Below are 21,281 nucleotides of genomic sequence, written 5' to 3'. Positions count from 1 at the left end.
CCAGTATATTTTAAAATTATAAAGCTGATATATTACAAAGTAAAATACAGGGGGAAAAAAGTCACAAGAAGTATTAAGATTAGATGCTTTTTGTGCTTCTTTTTGTAAAATATAGATGATCCTCAAGAAGTAACTTGAGCAGATTTTCTACTGGCCTTCAAATTGACAACCTACACCGCCTATAAATTTTTACATTCCTTAACAGAGCTAACCATAGGAACTTCCAAATAATTTCTCAGAGGAAATGAGTCTTCAAAATCACACATGGCTCATAAGAGTTTTGTTTTTTTTATGCCTTCTCAAAGGACCCAGACTGCTAGATTTTTATAATAACTACTTTAACCAGATAGGCTTACTATAGGCTGGTAGTTCCCCATTAAAAGATATTTTTCTTTTACTTAGTAGTCACTTTCCTGTGTTCTAGAGCTTCCCTATGCTTTTAAAATACGCATTATCACAACAGTTCTCCCAAAAACAAAACCACCATAAGAGTTGCTGCACTCGGGGAGCCCTGAATGAACTCTAGAGCAGCGCCTGAGTCCTGCATTCTTTCTTCATTGTCCTTTTTGTTTGATTTGCCCATGGTGTACCATCAATCTTACAATGGAGACAGATAGAAAGTACTCCACCTAACCTATTTAAGAAACATTTGCAATATACTGTTTTACAAGTCTTTAATTAAAAAACTCAACAAAAATATATAATTGAGCATTTTACATAATGCATACATTCTTAATATCTGCAGGTAAGATAACAGAAGGCAAAAGCAGATATACTGTATTGCTTCTTTGGCAACTCACCAATATCATCCCCTGCAGAAACATAGAGTGTTTTTTTTTTTTTTAATCCATGGTCTTAAAATAATTGTCCCTTAGTACAAACAACATATTTAGCAATAATACAGTAGATGGACTTTTCAAATTCACAACAATTTATAATACTTCACAAGGGTAAACTAGTAAGCTGCTTTCTAAAATTAAGGCAGCAGCAGTGTTTAGAGGGGGAGTAATAAAAAAGACATCCTTTTTCTAGTTATATCCTGGCTCTGCCTTCTTTGTTGTTATTTTTAAATAATGTCACATTCAAGCTCTATGTCTTGGATGACACTCCTAAGGATAATAAAATCCTTTCCCTGTATATAAACTGTGTTTCACTTCCAGGTCAGTCTGACACTCTCCAACAAAACCAAATACATTTTGTATGAGGCAACACAACTATTTTTTTTTTGAGATGGAGTCTCGCTCTGTTGCCCAGGCTGGAGTGCAGTGTGTGATCTTGGCTCACTGCAACCTCCGCCTCCTGGGTTCAAGCAAATTCTCCTGCCTCAGCCTCCCAAGTAGCTGGGACTACAGGTGCGCACTACCACGCCTGGCCAATTTTTTTTTTGTATTTTTAGTAGAGACAGAGTTTCGTCATGTTTGCCTGGCTGCTCTCAAACTGCTGACCTCAGGTGATCTGCCCACCTCAGCCTCCCAAACTGATGGGATTATAAGCATGAGCTGCCACACCTCACCCAATTCAACTTTCTTAAGACAATATTTACCATCTAACTCAGTGTTCCAGAATTTAAAAATTCCTTATGCTTTACAGCAAAGATACATATTGTGGCTCTACTGAAGCAATATATACATGTCAGAACTAAAAATCAGAAAAGCAAAAGGGTCCACTCAACATATAGCAGCTTATATCTAAATATATACATGTATGTATATGTTTTCACAGTTAAATCTTTTAAAAAGTTTATTTTTGATATGTTCAGAAATATTTCTATTATCTATAAATAATATTTTAAAAGCTCAACTGATCAAAATGCAGTACAAGAACATATCAAATTAAATAAATCTTCTATGTCTTTAAAAACAGATAATTGAAGTCAGTAAAGCTTGAGGTTTGTGTTAAGTGTATTCTGTCAGTCCCTACTACTAGGGAAGGCAGAATCTTCTAAATACGATAGGAGAGAAACTCCAAAAGCTTGGAAGGAACTGGCAGCTCCTGGACTTCTTGGGTGGGCATCACTCTTCGGATTGACATGCGACATAAATGTTGCAGGCTAGGGACCTGCCGTGGAGTGGCCCAAAAATACACACTTCCGTCATGTGTCCTAAACAGAAACAAAGCACATGGTTAGTCACCCAGGTATATGTATTTCAATGTCGCTACAGCTCAAACAACTATCATCCAATACATGTGAGTACTGGAGTCACAAACTTCACACTAAAACCCAACTAGGAAGAACTAACCAATGATGTATTCTATAACAAGGTAAGACTACTATATAAGAATACTTATTAGAATTTTACTAACAATAAACTACTAGCTGCTAAAAGCCACCTTAAGTTGCCCCTTAAAGAAGGCCAGGTGTGGTGGCTCAAGCCTGTAATCCCAGCACTGTGGGAAGCTGAGGCGGGAAGATCACTTGAGGTCAGGGTCAGGAGTTTGAGACCAGCCAGGCCAACATGGTGAAACCCCGACTCTACTGGAAAAACAAACAAACAAACAAATAAATTAGCCAGGAGTGGTGGTGTGCACCTGTAGTCCCAGCTACTCGGGAGGCTGAGGCAAGAGAATCTCCTTGAACTGGGAGGCGGAGGCTACAGTGAGCAGAGATTGCACCATTGTATTCCAGCCTGGGGGACTTCATCTCAAGAAAAAAAAAAAAAAAAAAAAAAAGAGAAAAATATATTTACCCAGCAGCTAAAACACTGCCATCAGTAGAGAAGGCACAGCAAAGACCATTGCTCAAAGGTGCAACTTGCACTGGATAATCCTCATCAATTCTCCAGAACCTCACCATTCTGAAAACAAAATAAATTATTTAGTTATCTTGTAGAAAATGTAAGGTAAAAGCAACTTTTTTAAAATTTAGAAAGAAACACCATTGAGTTATGAGTCACAAAATACACAAATCACACCAACAGGCAATTATTGTAACTTGATTTATACAATTATAAAATATTTTAAGGTCTATAATACCAGTTGGTAAACTGGATAAACTTTCACTTAAGAGACTACAATGCATGGTTGCCTTTCCTCCTTCCCAGTGTTCAAACCTAGAATGTTCACACCTGGCAGCTTTCTCCTTACTTTCCTACACTTACAATACAATCAACTTCTAGTCTGTTTCACCCTTTTCCCAAGACATTTTTAAAAGCTAGGTGAGCCTGGTAGCTCAAAACCATAATCCCACACACTTTGGGAGGCTGAAGTGCGTGGACTGCTTGAGCCCAGGACTTTAAGACCAGCTTGGGCGACGTCGGGAGCCTGTGTCTCCACAAAAAATTTTTTAAAAACTTAGCCAGGTGTGGTAGTGTACCCCTGTGGTGCAAGCTACTCAGAAGGCTGAGGTGGGAGGATCACCTGAGCCCAGAAAATCAAGGTTGTGGTGAGATGTGATTTGCCACTGCACTATAGCCTGGGCAACGAGGCAAGACCCTGTCTCCAAAAAACAAACAAACAAAAAAACAGGAAAGGAAAAAAAGCTTTTCACCTAGGCTGAATGTGTCTACAAATACAGCAGAGAACTAATATGCAGAATCTATCTGAGCAAACAGGAAAACAATGGTTGCGGACAAACAAAAAAAAAACCTCTCTCCATATGTTTGCTAATATTCTGGAAAAAGAAGAGTTGCCTTATGAATTGATGTTACCAAACTACTCAATGCTATATGCATGAACACTGTAATGATAAAAGGATGTGAAAATGAGATGATTGCAACTAGTTTCTGCTTCTTACCAATAAGCAGCACATCTCATTCATGTGATATTTCTTTCACATTCTAGTCTCAATCGTGGATACAAATTATTATTTATTTGTAATTCTTTTGGTTTTATTATTTGTTTCACTTTAGAAATTTCCTTTTGCTTCAACCTTTAAGACATTACTTTAAAAAATCTCTATAAGCTGGGCTAAAAGCTGACTAAAAATCAACCCACTATGCCTAAACAAGTTAAACAAGAAACACAGGGAGAGGCATGCATTATCTTTAGTTTACACAGATAATTGTTCTGGCTGATATTCTTTAAGACACAACAAAATCTCCCAGGGGATCGTGTTGAGGAAGAGATATTAAAACTCTTAACTGCAGAAAGGCTTTAAGGCTTAAGAATGTAAAAGGTAAAGGTAAGTCAGTCAAGCTATAATGCACATACTTACTTATCATCAGCAAGGCTTGCAATATGCAGTCCATCATGGCTAAAAGATACAGATCGTACCCACCGGTCATTTGCTCCTCCAGCAAATATTGGAGTAGGTGGGGGAAACAGGTGCCTGAGGTCAAATACATGTTTTTAGTGGATATCAGTCACTTCAAGAAAACAAAATTACCCAGGTACAAAGTACATCTGTCTTTGAATAGTGTTTAAAGTAGCCTTAGTTAATATAACTGAGAAGACTGAGTAGAAATGATACATCCAAATTAAAAGTCACCTGAAAAGAATTAATATTTTATGGCCGGGGACAGTGGCTCACGCCTGTAATCCCAACACTTTGGGAGGCCGAGGCAGGTGGATCACGAGTTCAAGAGATTGAGACCATCCTGGCCAACATGGTGAAACTGTCTCTACTAAAAATACAAAAATTAGCTAGGTGTGGTGGCACGCGCCTGTAGTCCCAGCTACTCAGGAGGCTGAGGCAGGAGAACTGCTTGAACCCAGGAGGTGGAGGTTGCAGTGAGCCGAGATCGCGCCACTGCACTCTAGCCCGGCGACAGAGCAAGACTCTGTCTCAAAAAAAAAAAAAAAAAAAAAAAAAAAATATATATATATATATAAAATATATATATATATTTTTATATAAAAATTTTATATAAAAATATATATATATATATTTTATGATTTAGGATAGTAAGATTAAGTCCAACTTTGGTTTTAACTGTTTTTCTCCAACAAAAACTCTAAACATAATTAGTACTTCTATAGATAGCTGGGTACTGTTAAGCAGCAAGACTTGTATCAAGACAGCCAAATTTACTTTCAGAATTTATGTCTAACGCTTTCCATTAGTCAAGGGCTTAAATAATGCCAACATTTTAAATTACAATAAACTGTAATTTTAGGTTTCATATGTTGGTGATTCTAATTAAATTATTCACATAACTTGATAAGCAGAGATGAATTATAGACTAAAATAATTCATGTTGTACCCACCCAAATTCCATTAGAATGTCTCCATTATGTGGATCCCAGATATATACTCGAGTATCGTAAGATGCAGTAGCCAGTAATGCTCCATCAGGAGAAAAGTCACAAGCTACCACATCATGGTGATGTCCTTCTAGTTTCCGTATCATGGTGTATTTATCCATATTCCAAAGGAAAACCTGCAATAAAAAGGCAAATGTTATAGCTTCATTCAGACACACAGAGGACAAAATGGCACATCTTAAACTAAAACTGCTAAATTTAATTAAGATTATATTAAGCATTATAAATTATGAGTAATTTAAAGAATACGCTCAGTGTCATAGTCAGATTAAAATCAGTCTTTAAGTTAATTAAGGCAGACATGCAAATTCTATTTCAAATGTTTCTGTTAAATGTTAATTTAAAAATAAGCCTAAACATAAAATAAAGGCAATGCAATTTAACCACAAAGCTATACTGAAATCCATTTATTCCAAAAACTAATTAACTAAAATATACGGAAATAAATAGGGTTAAGTACTACAAACCCCCTTCTCTTTTTTTCCAGAAACTACCAGATTTTTAAAAAAATATACAGACAGAAAACGTAAGGTTAACAAATTGTTACTCCATTGGCATCTCCCTTTGAGATAATCACTTGTTTACAATAGGCTTGGGTCACCAACTTGAGCCTAGGAAGAGAAACAGATACTGCAAGCAAATAGAATATTCACAGCCAAATGAAATTTCTTTGGCAAACAACAAGGATGTTAAACCACATTACAAAATGAAAATGCTATTTTATGAAAATAATACAATTACATTTCAATAAATCAAAATTTAACCATCTTATTTTTCCCAAACTGACCACAATCATAAGTCATTTGAAGCATAAAACGGTTCAATTATTTAAGAATAAGTTCACATACAATTTTAGATTCTAAAGATCAGTAGTTAACTGTGCAGAATAGCTCTAAATAGGATTCTAATGTTTACTTCAGTCTGTTATATTAAATGTGAGCTTGGAGGTTTATCCTAATAAGACAATCTCTCCTCTTGGAGTAAAGCAATCCTTTTTGCTTTTTTTTTTTTTTTTCTGCACAGACATAATACATTATTTCTAAAAGAAAATAAGTACAAATTTTAAAATGAATCAAAGATGTAAGGTATCTCTGGAATTTTAAAGAATTCCAAAAAACAGCACAGAGAAACCATTTGAAAGCCAAACACTTTATATTAAATTGGTTTCACTTGTCAAAGACTCCCAAATCCATAAAACTGGAAAATCAATTTACTCAGGAGTCAGTGAATTTTACTGTGGGGAAAATTACTTTAAAAAAGAAAAAAGAAAGAAAGAAAAGCAGAAAGTGGACATCGACCAGCACCTGTGTACGTACAGTACACCTTGCAGCCGAATGCAAGGTTACTTCATCCTATGGTAAAGGTCGCCCCCAGCCCGGTAGCCAGAGATGCCACTCTTTCTGCCCAGCTAACACCATTGTGCGCCTGTGTGCGAGTGGTGCCAGCATAACCTCAATCACACCAATATTGCTGCCACCACCTGTGACAGGGAAAGCAAGAAGCATATGGAAAACACACAGCCTAAAATAGCAATGTCAACATCTAATTTTGTTCTTCTTATGATTTGTAAAGAACTAAACTGAGTATCTTGTTTTAAACTTCCAACATTTATAACTATCATTTTAACATACTCCTTGGGTAAATAAAATGTACTTCAACTAGTCTCCCACCCCCCATTAATTCAAAGTGTATTGTAATTATCACATGTATTTGGACTTCAACCATTTTATAAATATTTTTAGCTACTGAGATCAATTTAACTACACTAACTTAGAAATGGTAAACAACTAAAAGAGTTCATCAATAAGCATAACCCTCTTAACAGTCACTTTACTTAAGCTGTCTATAGGTATGCTATATAAGACAAACAGTATCAAATTTCACCTATAACTTAACTCTAGGACATACATGAGTGCTATTTTTATATTATTTTAAGTTACTTTTTTTCAGTTAAATGTACAGGACCAGCTGGGACTCAAAACTTTAAAAACAGCAAACTGGACCAAAAAAATAGAACAACAGAGAAGAAAATAATTAGCAAGGGAATGTCTTAACATATAGACTAGATCTCTTCTACAGCACATAAACTTTTCTAGACTTACAAAAAAAAAAAAAAAAACCAAACAAACAAAAAAGAAAACCCTAATATGCCCCTCATTTTCTATTATCTCTAAAAACAATCCAACTTCTCACTTGGCAATCAATAACTATATTTAATTTCCTTCATGCAAATTCTCCCCCATCATAAAATAAAACATTTAAAATATTCATGACACCGAGCACAAACTTCATAGGTTACTTAGATTTAAAATGATTATGCACACATTATCATAATCCAATTCACAGTTAATGTACAAGAACTTTGACACATACTGCTTTACTGGCTCCGACTGAACACAGCATAGAAGAGTCAGGAGAGAATGCACAGCTGTACACCCAATTCTGATGCCCCCTCAATACTTTCATCATGTTTCCTGAACAAAAGAAACAATCTGTATTAACCCTAGAATCCACTTCAAATGAGCAGTATTTCAAAACAGTAGTAATTCAAAGGATCACAAACATTTATAGCTGAAAGTAATTTATCTGTAACAAGGGTTACTGACATACACCAGCTGCTTATTTTAAATTTTACTGGAACACAATCCTGTCCATGTGTTTACGTTGTGCTCTACAGCAGACAGCATGGTTCACAAGCCTCAAATATTTAACATCTAGCACTTCAAGAAGAAGTCTGGGGCCTGGCGCGATGGCTCTTGTCTGTAATTCCAACACTTTGGGAGGCTGAGGTGGGTGGATTGCTTGAGGCCAGGAGTTCGAGACTAGTCTGGCCAACAGGGTGAAAACTCATCTCTACTAAAAAAAACATTTAAAAAATTAGCCAGGCATGGTGGTGCATGCCGGTAATCCTAGCTACTTGGGAAGCTGAGGCACAAGAATTACTTGAACCTGGGAGGCAGAGGCTGCAGTGAGCTGAGATGGCACCACAGAACTCCAGCCTAAGTGACAGAAAAAGTCTGGGACACCCTAGCCCCACCCCATCTACAGAAGACCAAATTTTTAGTTCAATCCCCTTATTTTAAAAGTTAAGAAACTTGACCATCTTCAAAATGCCTTTTCATTCTTCCTTTTTGAAAACCTACAACCCACTCCAAAGTCCTTGTGTATTATGCCCACAGCACACAGCTATGCTTAAGTATACTGAACTCTTAGTTTTACAAAAACTTACTGAGTGCCTATGCATGCCAGGCCTATGCCGGCACTGAGGATATAGCTGGAAATAAGGCAAGGACCCCACTATCTTGGAGCTTATATTTTACTAAGCCTATGTTCTTAAAACATGTACATTGCTGAAATTAGTTTGAGATAAGCAAGCATCATTCGATATGCAAAAGAAAATAAAAATTATTAAAATATTTCAATTGTTGGGATCCCTTTGCACCTCAACGGCTGAGCAGATAAAACGCAGAGAAGGTCCTTCATGACTTGTTAATGTTAGCATAGTACTTTATTAAGGAATGGTTACTATTTATCAGCTGGAACATTTCCAGATCTGAGGGTTTTATTTCCTACTAATTCAATTAAAGCTTTATTACCCCTAGGCAAGCCTGTTAACCTCTAGCTTGAGGCTGTTAGAGCACCAACAGACCTTAAATTTAAGGTTTTAGCTAAACATATAAACTCTTTCATTAGGGACTAAGAAAGGGGAAGAGATGCTCATCTCAAATGAGGTAGCATCTCCAAAACTTTGTAAGGCTTAGAGAAAGGTGAGTACTTGACACCAACATATCTTTCTATTGTATTGGACAGTAAATCTTTCACTTTTTATAAAAGTATTTCTTAACCTAGCCAATTTATTATAATGCTTACTAATATTTACATATTATAAATTCTGGCATGTAGGTCATGTTTTAATTAAAATTTTATTAGATACTAAGTTACTTCAAGATCTACCTAAATTTTCCCTAAGCCAATGCAATAAGTTAATAACCCTCCCTAAGGGGACATAAACAGACTGGTTCCATAAAACCCTAAATCTGATCCATATTTGGTCCTCAGATAGTTGATACAGATCTATGAGTTTCTGAATAATATCAGATCATTTACTTCGAATAACTGTTGGCTCCTATTCTGGGTCACGTTTATGTTTTTCTTTGATCTATTCAGGAAAGGAGCCAAAATGTTAGGCAGAGAAAAGGAACTTTGATCACATGCCATTTTTAAAGTCAAATGCCCCAAATGTTCCCAATACCTCTCAATAGTAATATCAAGAAACGAAGCCTAGTTCATAGCTTGGAAAAAAAGACATACCATCATCTTTCAGGTCCCACACTCTGAGAGTTTTGTCTCTTGAAGCTGACACCAGGATCAAGCTTCCATCTGGAGCAAAAGTTAAATCTCTGACCACTTCAGTATGATCTACCAAGTTAAGGAGGAGTTTTCCTAAATATGATAGAAAAGGGAGAAAAAAGACAGTATTAATATGTTTTTGTTTTGTTCTTATTTTTCTTGAGACAGGGTCTCACTCTGTCACTCAGGCTGGAGTGCAATGGCACAATCTTGGCTCACTACAGCCTCAACCTCCTAGGTTCAAGCAATTCCCCTACCTCAGCCTCCGAAATAGTTGGAACTATAGTTACAAGTCACCATGGCTCGCTTTTTTTTTTTTTTTTTTTTTTTGTAGTGATGGAGTCTCACCATGTTGCCCAGGCTGGTCTAGAACTCCTGGGCTCAAGTGATCCCCCAGTTTTGGCCTCCCAAAGTGCTGGAATGACAGGCATGAACTTTAAAATATAAAATCAAATTATTTCTTTGCTTGTTATTTCCTTGGCCTAGGAAAGTTAAGCTCCCCAAAAGATACATGTTATCCCACAACAACTTTAGTTTTCTAACATGATCCCAGTGAAAAAAATGTATTTAAATAATACTGGAAGAGCTTTGTTTTCTAAGAAAATCTATGTGTTCATCTTACTTTTTTCAAGAACCCAGATTTTGACTCATTATCACCTATGTTAGTATCACTTGTTATGTTCTAATGTACATGTTGTTTTAATGCTTCTTTAAAAATCCTTTACATTTTTGAGTAATATTATATGCCAGAAAGTGTTTTAGGCAATAAGCAACACATTGATTTTTAGTTGCCCAAAGAATTTAACTTCTCAACCTATCTAAACTTTCACTAAACCTTTCCAAGTTGAGATAATGATTGTTGAAATTTGATTTACCTTGAAAACCTCTAAGCTATTAATCATTGAAAAAGTACAAAGAAAACACCTTGACATGTGAGTCATTAACTAAGTAACTAGGTTATAAAGGACAACTAATTAAACATTCCCTAGAAAAGCCTTTCCTACTATACTACTCTCTAAAGAGTGATGAAGCAATATGAACTCTATCATTTTCCTAAATTAAAATGATGAGCTGAAGAAGGTGATATTCAGGTCAATTATAAAGACACACTTATGCCATCAATTCTTGCTTTTCAGTAAGCTGAAATCCTCAAATCCTAATTCCAGTGCCTATGAGTAGTGCCCTGCAAAACAAAATAATACATTTGCTTTAAAAACTATGAATCCATACCTGTATATACATCCCATATTTTGATACGCCCATTGTTCAACCCTGTAGCAAGAAGTAGCTGATCTTGTCCAAATCTGAAGCGATGCCATTCTATATTTACACAGCGACTCTGTTTTTCTGGAACTGACGACCCAAAAGCAAGACTCCAGACTATATCTCCACAGTCTATAATATGTTCACGAGGCTTATTTTTCTGACCACCATCACTATTTTGTCTTGGCAATCTTAAACTGCTTGAATTGGTAACATTCTTGGTGCCATGCAAGAGACTGGGGTGGGGGAAGTCAGATGGAAATTGTATTATTATTCACTCTGGACTCCTCTGGACATTGAATAATTACAACCGTTTGTTAAAATAACCTCAATGTTATTATAATGACACCAAATAACAATAGAATCCTATAGATAGGAAGGGAAAGGTTGATATTTGAACTACGAGAGAAGGACCGAATAAATTCAGGTCATTAATAGAAATTCTCAGTGACTGAGTAGTAAGTTCAACAATAAAGCAATTTATATTATAACTTATTTGCCTCCCAAAATTTCCTAAAAACCACCGTATCAACTGGTGCTCCCTTCAACCTAAAAACACAAATATAAATAAGCAAAAACCAACCAACCAAACAAAAAAACCCCAGTAACGTAAGATATGGTCAAGCTGATATCAGAAAATTGCCTTAAGGGAGAAAAAAAAAATCCTCAAACCATGACCAGTTTCCCATAGGTTCTAGACCTCAAGTAATACATAATGAGAACATTAGTGACTATAACCATGAAGGTCTACTAGATACAAAAAAAACAGGGAAAGATCCAATATAGCATATTATACATTTTAGAAAAACATTCAACAAACATCCAAACTCAATTTACCCCAAGCAGAGGGACCATAAGTCCATTAAAAACAAAAACAACAACAACAAAAGCCCAGGCTCAGTGGCTCACGCCTGTAATCCTAGCACTTTGGGAGGCTGAGGAGGGTGGATCACCTGAAGTCAGGAGTTCGAGACCAGCCTGGCCAAAATGGTAAAACCCCTGTCTCTACTACTATGCATCAGAGTTATCCAACAACATGTTATAAAATCCAAGTGAATCCAAAAAGCTTCACATCACAGAAGTCACCTGCTCTGGCACAACACTATATATATGCATTTGTTAGACACAATCTGACTTTAATGTACAGAAAAACTTAATGTATAAATAAGATCAGACAATTCTTTTTTTCTTTTGAGACAGAGTTTGGCTCTGTCACCCAGGCTGGAATGCAGTGGTGCTATCTCGACTCACTGCAACCTCCGACTCCTGGGTTCAAGCAATTCTTCTGCCTCAGCCTCCTGAGTAGCTGGGACTACAGGTGTGCCACACCATGCCCAGCTAGTCTTTGTATTTTCAGTAGAGATGGGGTTTCACCATATTGGCCAGGCTGGTCTCAAACTCCCGACCTCAAGTGATCTGCCTGCGTTGGCCTCCCAAAGTGCTGGGATTACCGGCCTGAGCCACTGCGCCCGGCCCAAAGAATTCTTTACACAAAATTTCCAATAAATATATTCAGCCCATGACTAAAACTCACAACACCATCTATAAAGTAAAACTTAAATATCAAAATGTTATTACCCTACACTGAGAGAAAATAGTAAATTCCACAAACAGATACAAAATACAGAAAAGAAAAAGTCTTACAAGTTCTGAAGGCACTGGGACCACGGAACAAGTTTTACTGTGCGATGTCCTTGTGACCAAGCAAAGTATGAACCATCTGGAGCAAAAGCAACAGTCCAATTTTCACGACCACATTTCTTGTCAAAAGGAGCTGCAGGAGCTAAAAGTTCACCTATAGTACGTGATCTCACTAAAAGGAAAAATAAAAATACTTGATATCATATATAACCAACAATACATGTGAGACTGCCTCCATATTACTTTGGGATTGAGTTTCTTCCCTCTTCTATGCAAAGTATAATGAGTTCTGCATTCCATCCTCTAACCGGGGGTATGCAATGCAGTATATGAAGACTCCTTAATGATAATGACTATCTCCAAGTTTTGATAAAGTGATTTCCCTAAAATTTCCCAATACAAGAGTTTTTAAGAAAGTTTCAGTAAAAAAACTGGTCAAGTAATAATAATGTGATGACCAATTAGACTTAACAATTATAAAAGTCCTAACTTTTGCATTGTATTATGTTCTCATCAAATTATTAACATTTAAAATGCAAGAAATTAAACTTAGTTGGCAAGAAAAGTATCTTCCAAATTAAATTTCTTAGCTTTCAAAAACTATACCTCACTATAAAATACAATATTACACCATTACTCAAAGGAAAGCACTATAAAATATGCTATCCAAACAAATATTTGTATCCTTTTCAGGCCCAGGTCATAAAAATCACAAAACCCTCAGAACTAGAAGAGACTTAAAGGTTGTCTAGTCCAACCAGTGCTTTAGAAATGCATTATAGGCCGGGTGTAGTTGCTTACACCTGTAATCCCAACATTTTGGGAGGCTGAGACAGGTGGATCACTTGAGGTCTGGAGTTCGAGACCAGCCTGGTCAACATGGTGAAACCCCGTCTCCACTAAAAATACAAAAATCAGCTGGGCGTGGTGGTGGGCACCTGTAATCCCAGGATGAGGTAAGAGAATTGCCTGAACCCAGGAGGCGGAGGTTGCAATAAGCCAAGAAAGTGTCACTGTACTCCGGCCTGGGTGGAGTGAGACTCCGTCTCAAAAAGAAAAAAGCTAAAATAAGAGAAAATGCATTATAGCTGGGCATGGTGGTATGCTGGAGCATGCATGTAATACCAGCTTCTTGGAAGGCTGAGGCATAAGAACTGCTTGAACCTTGGAGGTGGAGATTGCAGTGAGCCAAGACTGCATCACTGCACTCCAGACTGGGTGACAAAGGAAGACTCTGTCATAAAAAAAAAAAAAAAAAGAAAAAAAAAGAAATAAAACCAAAATGCATTATATTTGTGATTCTTAAATAGTGGTCCTTAAGAGTCTTCCTAATGGGCCTTACACTGACTCAAAAATGGAAGTATTTTGTTTTTTAAGGACAAAAAATGGACAATTTTAAATTCAGATTACTAAAATTTTGTATTCCTAACAAAAATTGGCATATTACCAGAGTATATGGAGAATACTACTTCCATATTTAACAAGCATGATCAACAAGCTCATACTGCAATGTATGCATGCAAACTCAGTTAGAATTTCCTCAATTTGGGGAAAGGAGCTTTTTTTGTTGTTGTTGTTGTTGTTTTTTTTTTGAGACGGAGTCTCGCTCTGTCGCCCAGGCTGCAGTGCAGTGACCGGATCGCAGCTCACTGCAAGCTCCACCTCCCGGGTTTACGCCATTCTCCTGCCTCAGCCTCCCGAGTAGCTGGGACTACAGGCGCCCGCCACCTCGCCCGGCTGGTTTTTCGTATTTTCAGCAGAGACGGGGTTTCACCGTGTTAGCCAGGATGGTCTCCATCTCCTGACCTCGTGATCCGCCCGTCTCGGCCTCCCAAAGTGCTGGGATTACGGGCTTACTTATTTTGCGTTGGTCTTAATTTTCCCTATTATCTATTTTGTGGTCAGTTGTCTGGTCAATTGCACAGTGTATAATAATATATTTTTATGTATTTCTGGTTTAAACTTTCCAACACCTAACCTTTAATATAGTCTATGTATTGCTGTTCATGTAAGAACCACTTACACTGCTATAGTTAGAGAACCTGGACATGGACACATACATACATACACATACACATACACACACACACACCCCCCCCAAAACGTACTTGTTCAGTTTGAATGTATGCTCCGACAATAGCTAGTATAGCACCTGGCATATGACAGGTGCTCAGTAAATATTTATTGAATGAATATGAAAGCACACATTTATGCTCCCATTCTACAGTGATTTAAATATGTTATCTGCCCAACTCTCGACACCTTAACAAATAGGTGTGGTTTTTATGATATTCATAATTAGGCTTACACTATTTTGGTGCAACTGAGACGGCTTTTAATGACTCAAAGTCTTCCTCCTACCACTCTACCCACTCAGTACTGATTCTGACCTAAGAGAATAAGCCTACTGCTATCCTCATAACATTTATATATTGAAGATAGCCATGAATGAAATCTTTTTACCAGGCTAAAAGATCTCTATCCTTCCAATCATACCTTAGATCACATGGTTTCAAGTCCATTTCCCATCCTAACTTCATCATACCTTTCTGGATAAATTCTAGTTAGTAGTGGCCCTCATCAAAGTGGCACCCAGAACTAACCACAATACTTCAGGTGTGGTTTAATCAAAGCTGCAGAGTCCCTCACCCACCCGCCCACCCCGTATTAGCACAGCTTAAGATGACATTAACTTTACTGGCAGTCATATAACTTTCTGTTTTCTTGAGTCAGGGTCTCACTCTGTCACCCAGGCTGGAGTGCAGTAGCACAATAACGGGGGACTGTAGCCTCGACCTCCCAGGCTCAGGCGATCCTCCTGCCTCGGCCTCCCAAGTAGCTGGGTCCACAGACATGCACCACCACACCCAGTTAATGTTTTTATTTTTGTAGAGGTAGGTTCTCCGTTTGTTGCCCAGGCTGTCTCAAACTCCTGGGCTCAAGAGATCTTCCCACCTTCAGCCTCCCAAAGTACTGGGATTACAGGTGTGAGTCACATAACTTTCTTAATACAAAATTCACAAACTTAGTGACCCTCAAATGCCTGCAGATACTTTTAACATACAAATGATTTCAGAAACAGCATGCTGCTCAGGTTTCCTTATATTTTTCCAAACCCACAGCCTTATTTGTTCCTTTTACCAGGGTTCTTTATATGCCTGGCCTCTGAATTTGCAACCCCTGCCTGCCTAATTTTTTTAGACAGGGTCTTGCTCTGTTGCCAAGGCTGGAGTGCACATGCAAACTCGTAGGCTTAAATGATCCTCCTGCCTCAACCTTCTGAGTAGCTATAGCAGGGACTACGGGCACATGCCCCCACACTTGGCTAACTTAAAAAAACAAAAACAAACTTTTTTTCCTTTTTTTTAAGACAGAGTCTTGCTCTGTCACCCAGGATGGAGTACAGCGGCTTGATCTTGGCTTACTGTAACCTTCACCTCCTGGGTTCAAGCAATTCTCCTGCCTCAGCCTCCCAAGTAGCTGGGATTACAGGCATGCACCACCACACCCTAATTGTTATTATTATTTTTTGTATTTTTAGTAGAGACAGGGTTTCATCATGTTGGTCAGGCTGGTCTTGAACTACTGATCTCGTGATCCACCTGCCTCAGCCTGCCAAACTGCTCGGATTACAGGTATGAGCCACCGCACCCGGCAAAAAACCAATTTTTTATAGATAGGGTCTTGCTATGTTGCCCAGGCTGGTCTCCAGCTTCTGGCCTCAAGCGATCCTCTCATCTTGGTTTCCCAAAGTGGGGAGATTAAGGCATGAGTCACTGCATCAGGCATATTTTTTTTTAACTTGGATTCCTGTTTAACCACATCTATCTTTTAAAACTCATAAATTTTAGGAGGGAAAAAAAATGCTAAGTTCACATATAAGGGAAGCAAGTTTAAAATTCAACTTAAAAGTCTCTACAGAGAATATTTATGTAACTTGTATACGATGAGGAACAGCCCTTGCATTCAATTTCAAGAACATCTAGTAAATGAGACTAAAATTAAGCTCTCCCTTAGCAAGCATAAGAGAGACTAAATTTCTCATACAAGATTTTGTTTTTTTTTTTTTTTGAGACAGAGGCTTGCTCTGTTGCCCAGGCTGGAGTGCAGTGGCATGATCTCTGCTCACTGCAACCTCCGCCTCCTGGATTCAAGCAATTCTCCCTGCCTCAGCCTCCCGAGTAGCTGAGATCATACGTATGTACCATCATGGTGCCCACCACCACGCCCAGCTAATTTTTGTATATTTTGGTAGAGATGGAGTTTCACCATGTTGGCCAGGCTGGTCTTGAACTCCTGACCTCAGGTAATCTGCCCGCCTCAGCCTCCCAAAGTGCTGGGATTACAGGCATGAGCCACCGTGCCTGGTGTAGATTGTATTTTAAGGTTACTCTATATTTTTCTTCTACCTTGACCACAATCATGGAACGCCTTGTGTACAGTGGTAATAGGACAGGCATACTGGTAATCCCAACACTCTGGTAGGCCAAGGTGAATGGATCACTTGAGCCCATGAGTTTGAGACCAGCCTAGGATATATAGAGTACCTCGTCTCTACAAAAAATTTTAAAAATTAACAAGTGTGATGGCATGCACCTGTAGTCCCAGGCTGAGGTGGCAGAACTGCTTGAGCCCAGGAGGCAGAGGTTGCAGAGAGCCAAGATTTCACCACCACACTCCAGCTTGGGTGACACAGCAAGACTCTGTCTCAAAAAAAAAAAAAAAAAAAAAAAAGAGTAGGCCGGAGGCAGTGGCTCACGCCTGTAATCCCAGCACTTTGGGAGGCCGAGGAGGGTGGATCACCTGAGGTCAGGAGTTTCAGACCAGCTTGGCCAACACGGTGAAACCCCCCTTCCCCCATCTGTACTAAAAATACAAAAAATAAGCCGGGTGTGGTGGCATGAACCTGTAATCCCAGCTACTTGGGAGGGTAAGGCAGGAGAATCACTTGATCCTGAGAGGTGGAGGTTGCAGTAAGCTGAGATTGCACTACTGCACTCCAGCCTGGACGACAGAGTGAGACTCAGTCTCAAAAGGAAAAAAAAAAAAGCAAAAGAGCGGTAACAATTACTAAAAAATTGGTTCGGATAGCAGAGACAATGAAATAATAACATATTTATAACATAATTCTCAAATATATACAAACTCAAGAAATAGAGCCATCATAAAACCTGCCAAATAAATGCATTAATCTGTTAAAAATTACTAATAATTGTCTTGATTGTGTTTCTTTGCTGGATAACAGGTATATCAAATTGCCTTTGGCACTTTAATAAAACGTTTTAAGCGCTCAATTTAAATACTGGCACAATTTTATAAACGTAGCACAAAGTTTGTAATAAAGTGCTTTGAAAAAAAATTTTTAAGTTAAACCTTTATTACATTATCTGTAACTGTTTAATGTTAGCTACACAAATGTATGATTTAATGACCTTGTTAAGGGAAAGGCTGCCTGCCACGGGAAATCAGCCATAAGATACAACACTACATTATTAATATCTGTAAAATAATAACATATCATCTGAGTCACTGCTGAACCAAGCAAATCAGATTTAGCTCCTTCTTTACATTCCTCCCCAAAATTTCATAACCAGAAAGGGACAATCTATGGCTGTGCCTTGCGAAAGAGGGCAGTAGCATTATACAGAATTATTTGATCATTCATGGAATCTTACCTCTACTCTCTGTATGTCCTTGAGTAATTAAACTTGGCTTGGCTTTTAATTAACACCCAAGAAAAGAAAAAACGTAAATCCTTAATCATAGATTTAAAAAGCTACACAGGAGAAATGTTTAACCTTGTACTAGTAACTTTTTATATCATATCCAGGAAATAACACTGAGACTTAAATACGAAAAAAAAGAAAAGAAAGAAAAAAGAAAAGAAAAGAAAACCAGGGGCTGGCGGGGGAACACTTAGTGGATGGTTCTACTTTATGTAGGTATGCTATCCATCTCTTAGAAAACAGAACCGGAAATCCGGGCGCGGTGGGCTCAAGTCTCTAATCCTAGCACTTTGGGAGGCAGAGGCGGGCAGATCACCTGAGGTCGGGAGTTCGAGACCAGCCTGACCAACATGGAGAAACCCCATCTCTACTAAAAACACAAAAATTAGCCGGGTGTGGAGGCGATGCCTGTAATCCCAGCTACTCGGGAGGCTGAGGCAGGAGAATCGCTTGAACCTGGGAGGCGGAGGTTGCAGTGAGCCAAGATGGTGCACTCCAGCCTCGGCAACAAGAGCAAAAACTCCGTCTCAAAAGAAAAAACAAACAAACAAACAAAAAACACGACCGGAAAGTTTTCAAAATGGTTTATCACGATGAAAGTAAAATACAGATTAAAAAAAAGGCAGATTACTCGTCTATAACATTATGGTGTAGTGAAGTAAGTAAAAGAAAAACCCACTGAACTGATAAGAACTTTTGAGTTCTTTGTCCCACTTCGCGATATACTTTCTAGTCTTAAAATCACTTAAAATAATAACTGGACACAAATTTTGTGTTCTTTGCATCTTTTTTTTCTTTTTTCTGTGTGAACTCTGCTGCAATTTTTTTCCTTTTTTTCTGTGTTTGTATCTTTAAAAATGGTTATTAAAACCAGGGTTAAAGTCCCTTCCTAATCAATCACCCCTAAGACAACAAAAGTCCAGAATTCTAAAACAGCTGTTTCTAGATATAAAAATTCACCCACATAGAAAAGAGTGGGCGTTTTGGCTACTTCAGCCTCTTTCCTTCTCTAGAAATAACTCCTCCTTGTACTTAGTAAAGGCACACATTCACTGCAAGAAAATGTAAATGCTCTCTGCTCAGTGGCCACAGCTAATTATTACTTAACACAGTAAGATCAGTGTTTGCTGAGTGTGTCAGCCAATGTACAGCACCCCCAACACCATCAAACGTTGTTCCAGTTATTTTACTTTAAAAGAGGATTTAAATAATGCGACGCGCATTATTTAACCACTAAGTAGGTGTGGACGCACAACCTTCAACACTAATTGCCCTTTACTCGGCCGGCCAGGGGTACACACTAAGCCAGAAAAGCCTTTCCAGAGTTTCCTCTTCCGCACAAAAGCTTTCCTTCGGTCACTCCACCCAACCGCCCAGCTCCTCCCTTATGTGTTTGAAAGATAATTCTGAAAGAGTCTCCTCCCCCGAACCGCTGCGTTTCTTAACGCCACAACATTTTTTAAAATACCGTATTACTTTTGCCAGGCTATTGGGACCTCTTCCGTCTCATTTCTCATCTAAGTGTGGTTGGCACACACGAGGACCCCCTCCTTTCGTTACCGCTCGGAATCCACAAGTTTACTTTTCCCCATTGTAAACCTAAAGCCCCTGAGTGGCCCTTCCCTGTCCACTCGACAGTCAAGTCCTGAGCCAGGAACTCCCAGGACAAGAGCCCTGCGCAGACCTCCGACGAAGAAACCGGGGTCCGTGCCCGCCCCAGCCACACAGTAACCGCGAGGGAGCACAGTAGGTGCTGCATCCACGTCGGTGGCGTTTACCCGCCCCCTCCCACCCCCCCACCAACTCCTATCGAGGCGGCTTCCTCCTCCTCGCTCTTGGGCTGGCCCTGGCGCGCCTCGGAGTCGCTTCCTCCTAAACCTCCTCCGAGGAGTCCCTGCCTTTCCCCGGCCCTCACGCGCCCACCCACGGTCCCAATCCTCACCGATCTCTTTCTCGTTGACCCTCGGGGGAAAGCTGGCCATCTATGGGGCACCGTCTGATTCCGGGAATACGATGCGGACCCAACGACAGAGAAGAGAGTGGCGAGCGCTGAGGGGCGTGACTAGGGGTTGGTCCTCCCCCCGGGCCGGGGCGGCCGCTGCGGCTTCTGCTAACTGCCCCGGGAAAGCTCCCGAAGGCCTCAGACCAAAGTACGGAGTCAAACACAGACAATAGACCCTGTACCCAGCCTCGCGCCTGCGGAGCAAGTCACTTCCCCCAACGCTGCCGACCGCAAACGAGACACTGAAATCAAAATGGCGGGCGGCGCGGGAGATAACTGGGCGGCAGGGGCGCGGCCACGTGACGTCAGAACCCGTGGCTCCGCCTCCCAACGCACGGGACGTGATCTCCGGGGCCCGGCGCTAGCGCGCGGGTGTTACCTGGGGGCCTTGCAAGGGGAGATCCAGCCCAGGCTGGGTCCGCTGACTGTGCCTGTAAGCCTGTGGCGTCTTCTGGGCTTGGATGTCTGATATGGAGTTTATAAGGTGAAGTGCCTTTGAAAAGGGCAAGCAGAGAATTGTATTATTAGCCTTCTAGCTTAAAGATTGCATGGAACTTAAACTGGCTGAACGGAAAAGAACAAAAAGACATTATAAGTTTTCACTCAGTTTGGCCAACTCCCCAGCCCACAAGCACTGGGGAACTGACGGATACCCTGATAAAAAAGATAGGATTAAAATTAACATCGTTGTGCACCACCTGTCCAGCTACGATTGTTCGGACCTGAGCCAGCAGGTTTTAGGAAGGGCCGAGGGGACCGAGAAGAAGACTCTGGTGTGATCGCCTGCAACGCACCGCGAGGCCTCCGTGGACCGCCTTTGTCATGGCTGGTGCCTGCAGCCTGATGGGCTGTGTAGGAGCTGGTTGTCCCCAGAGTCCCGACCGCTGGCCAAGATAGATCCCACTGTGTCAGCTCAGAATTGGTACTTCCTGCACCTTACCTGAAGGCCTCTGGGAGGCACCTGGTTGTCTGCACATCAGACTGATAAATGTGTCAGTGTCTGCCAGATGCCAACTTGGTTCCTGGTCACAGATGACATATTTGCATTTTAGTGGCTTCTTGTGTGAACCCTAAACATTGCAAAGGACTGGGGCGTA

The 21,281-nt window shown here is 39.7% G+C and overlaps 1 protein-coding gene across 3 annotated transcripts; it reads right to left on the bottom strand.

The window, feature by feature from the left end:
• Positions 1 to 657: 657 nt before the first annotated feature.
• WSB1 (WD repeat and SOCS box containing 1) lies at positions 658 to 20,428 on the bottom strand. Of its 3 annotated transcripts, XR_012425391.1 has the most exons (10): positions 20,125 to 20,428; positions 12,460 to 12,628; positions 10,783 to 11,051; positions 9,514 to 9,645; positions 7,576 to 7,676; positions 6,507 to 6,682; positions 5,146 to 5,318; positions 4,154 to 4,267; positions 2,688 to 2,795; positions 658 to 2,101 (listed from the first exon to the last, which is right to left on the bottom strand). XR_012425391.1 is itself a non-coding variant. In XM_005583189.3 (9 exons), exons 1-9 carry the CDS (start codon positions 20,162 to 20,164, stop codon positions 1,942 to 1,944), a joined length of 1,266 nt encoding a protein of 421 aa, XP_005583246.1. In that variant the 5' UTR covers positions 20,165 to 20,428; the 3' UTR covers positions 658 to 1,941. The 3 variants fall into 3 exon arrangements, 1 of the variants encoding a protein (XP_005583246.1); XR_012425390.1 differs by having other exon boundaries at positions 5,146 to 6,682; XM_005583189.3 differs by lacking the exon at positions 6,507 to 6,682.
• Between the last annotated feature and the right edge of the window lie 853 nt (positions 20,429 to 21,281).

The sequence above is a fragment of the Macaca fascicularis genome, chromosome 16 (genome assembly GCF_037993035.2).
Source record: "Macaca fascicularis isolate 582-1 chromosome 16, T2T-MFA8v1.1".
NCBI lineage: Eukaryota > Metazoa > Chordata > Mammalia > Primates > Cercopithecidae > Macaca > Macaca fascicularis.
This window is presented reverse-complemented; position numbering and strand designations above follow the sequence as displayed.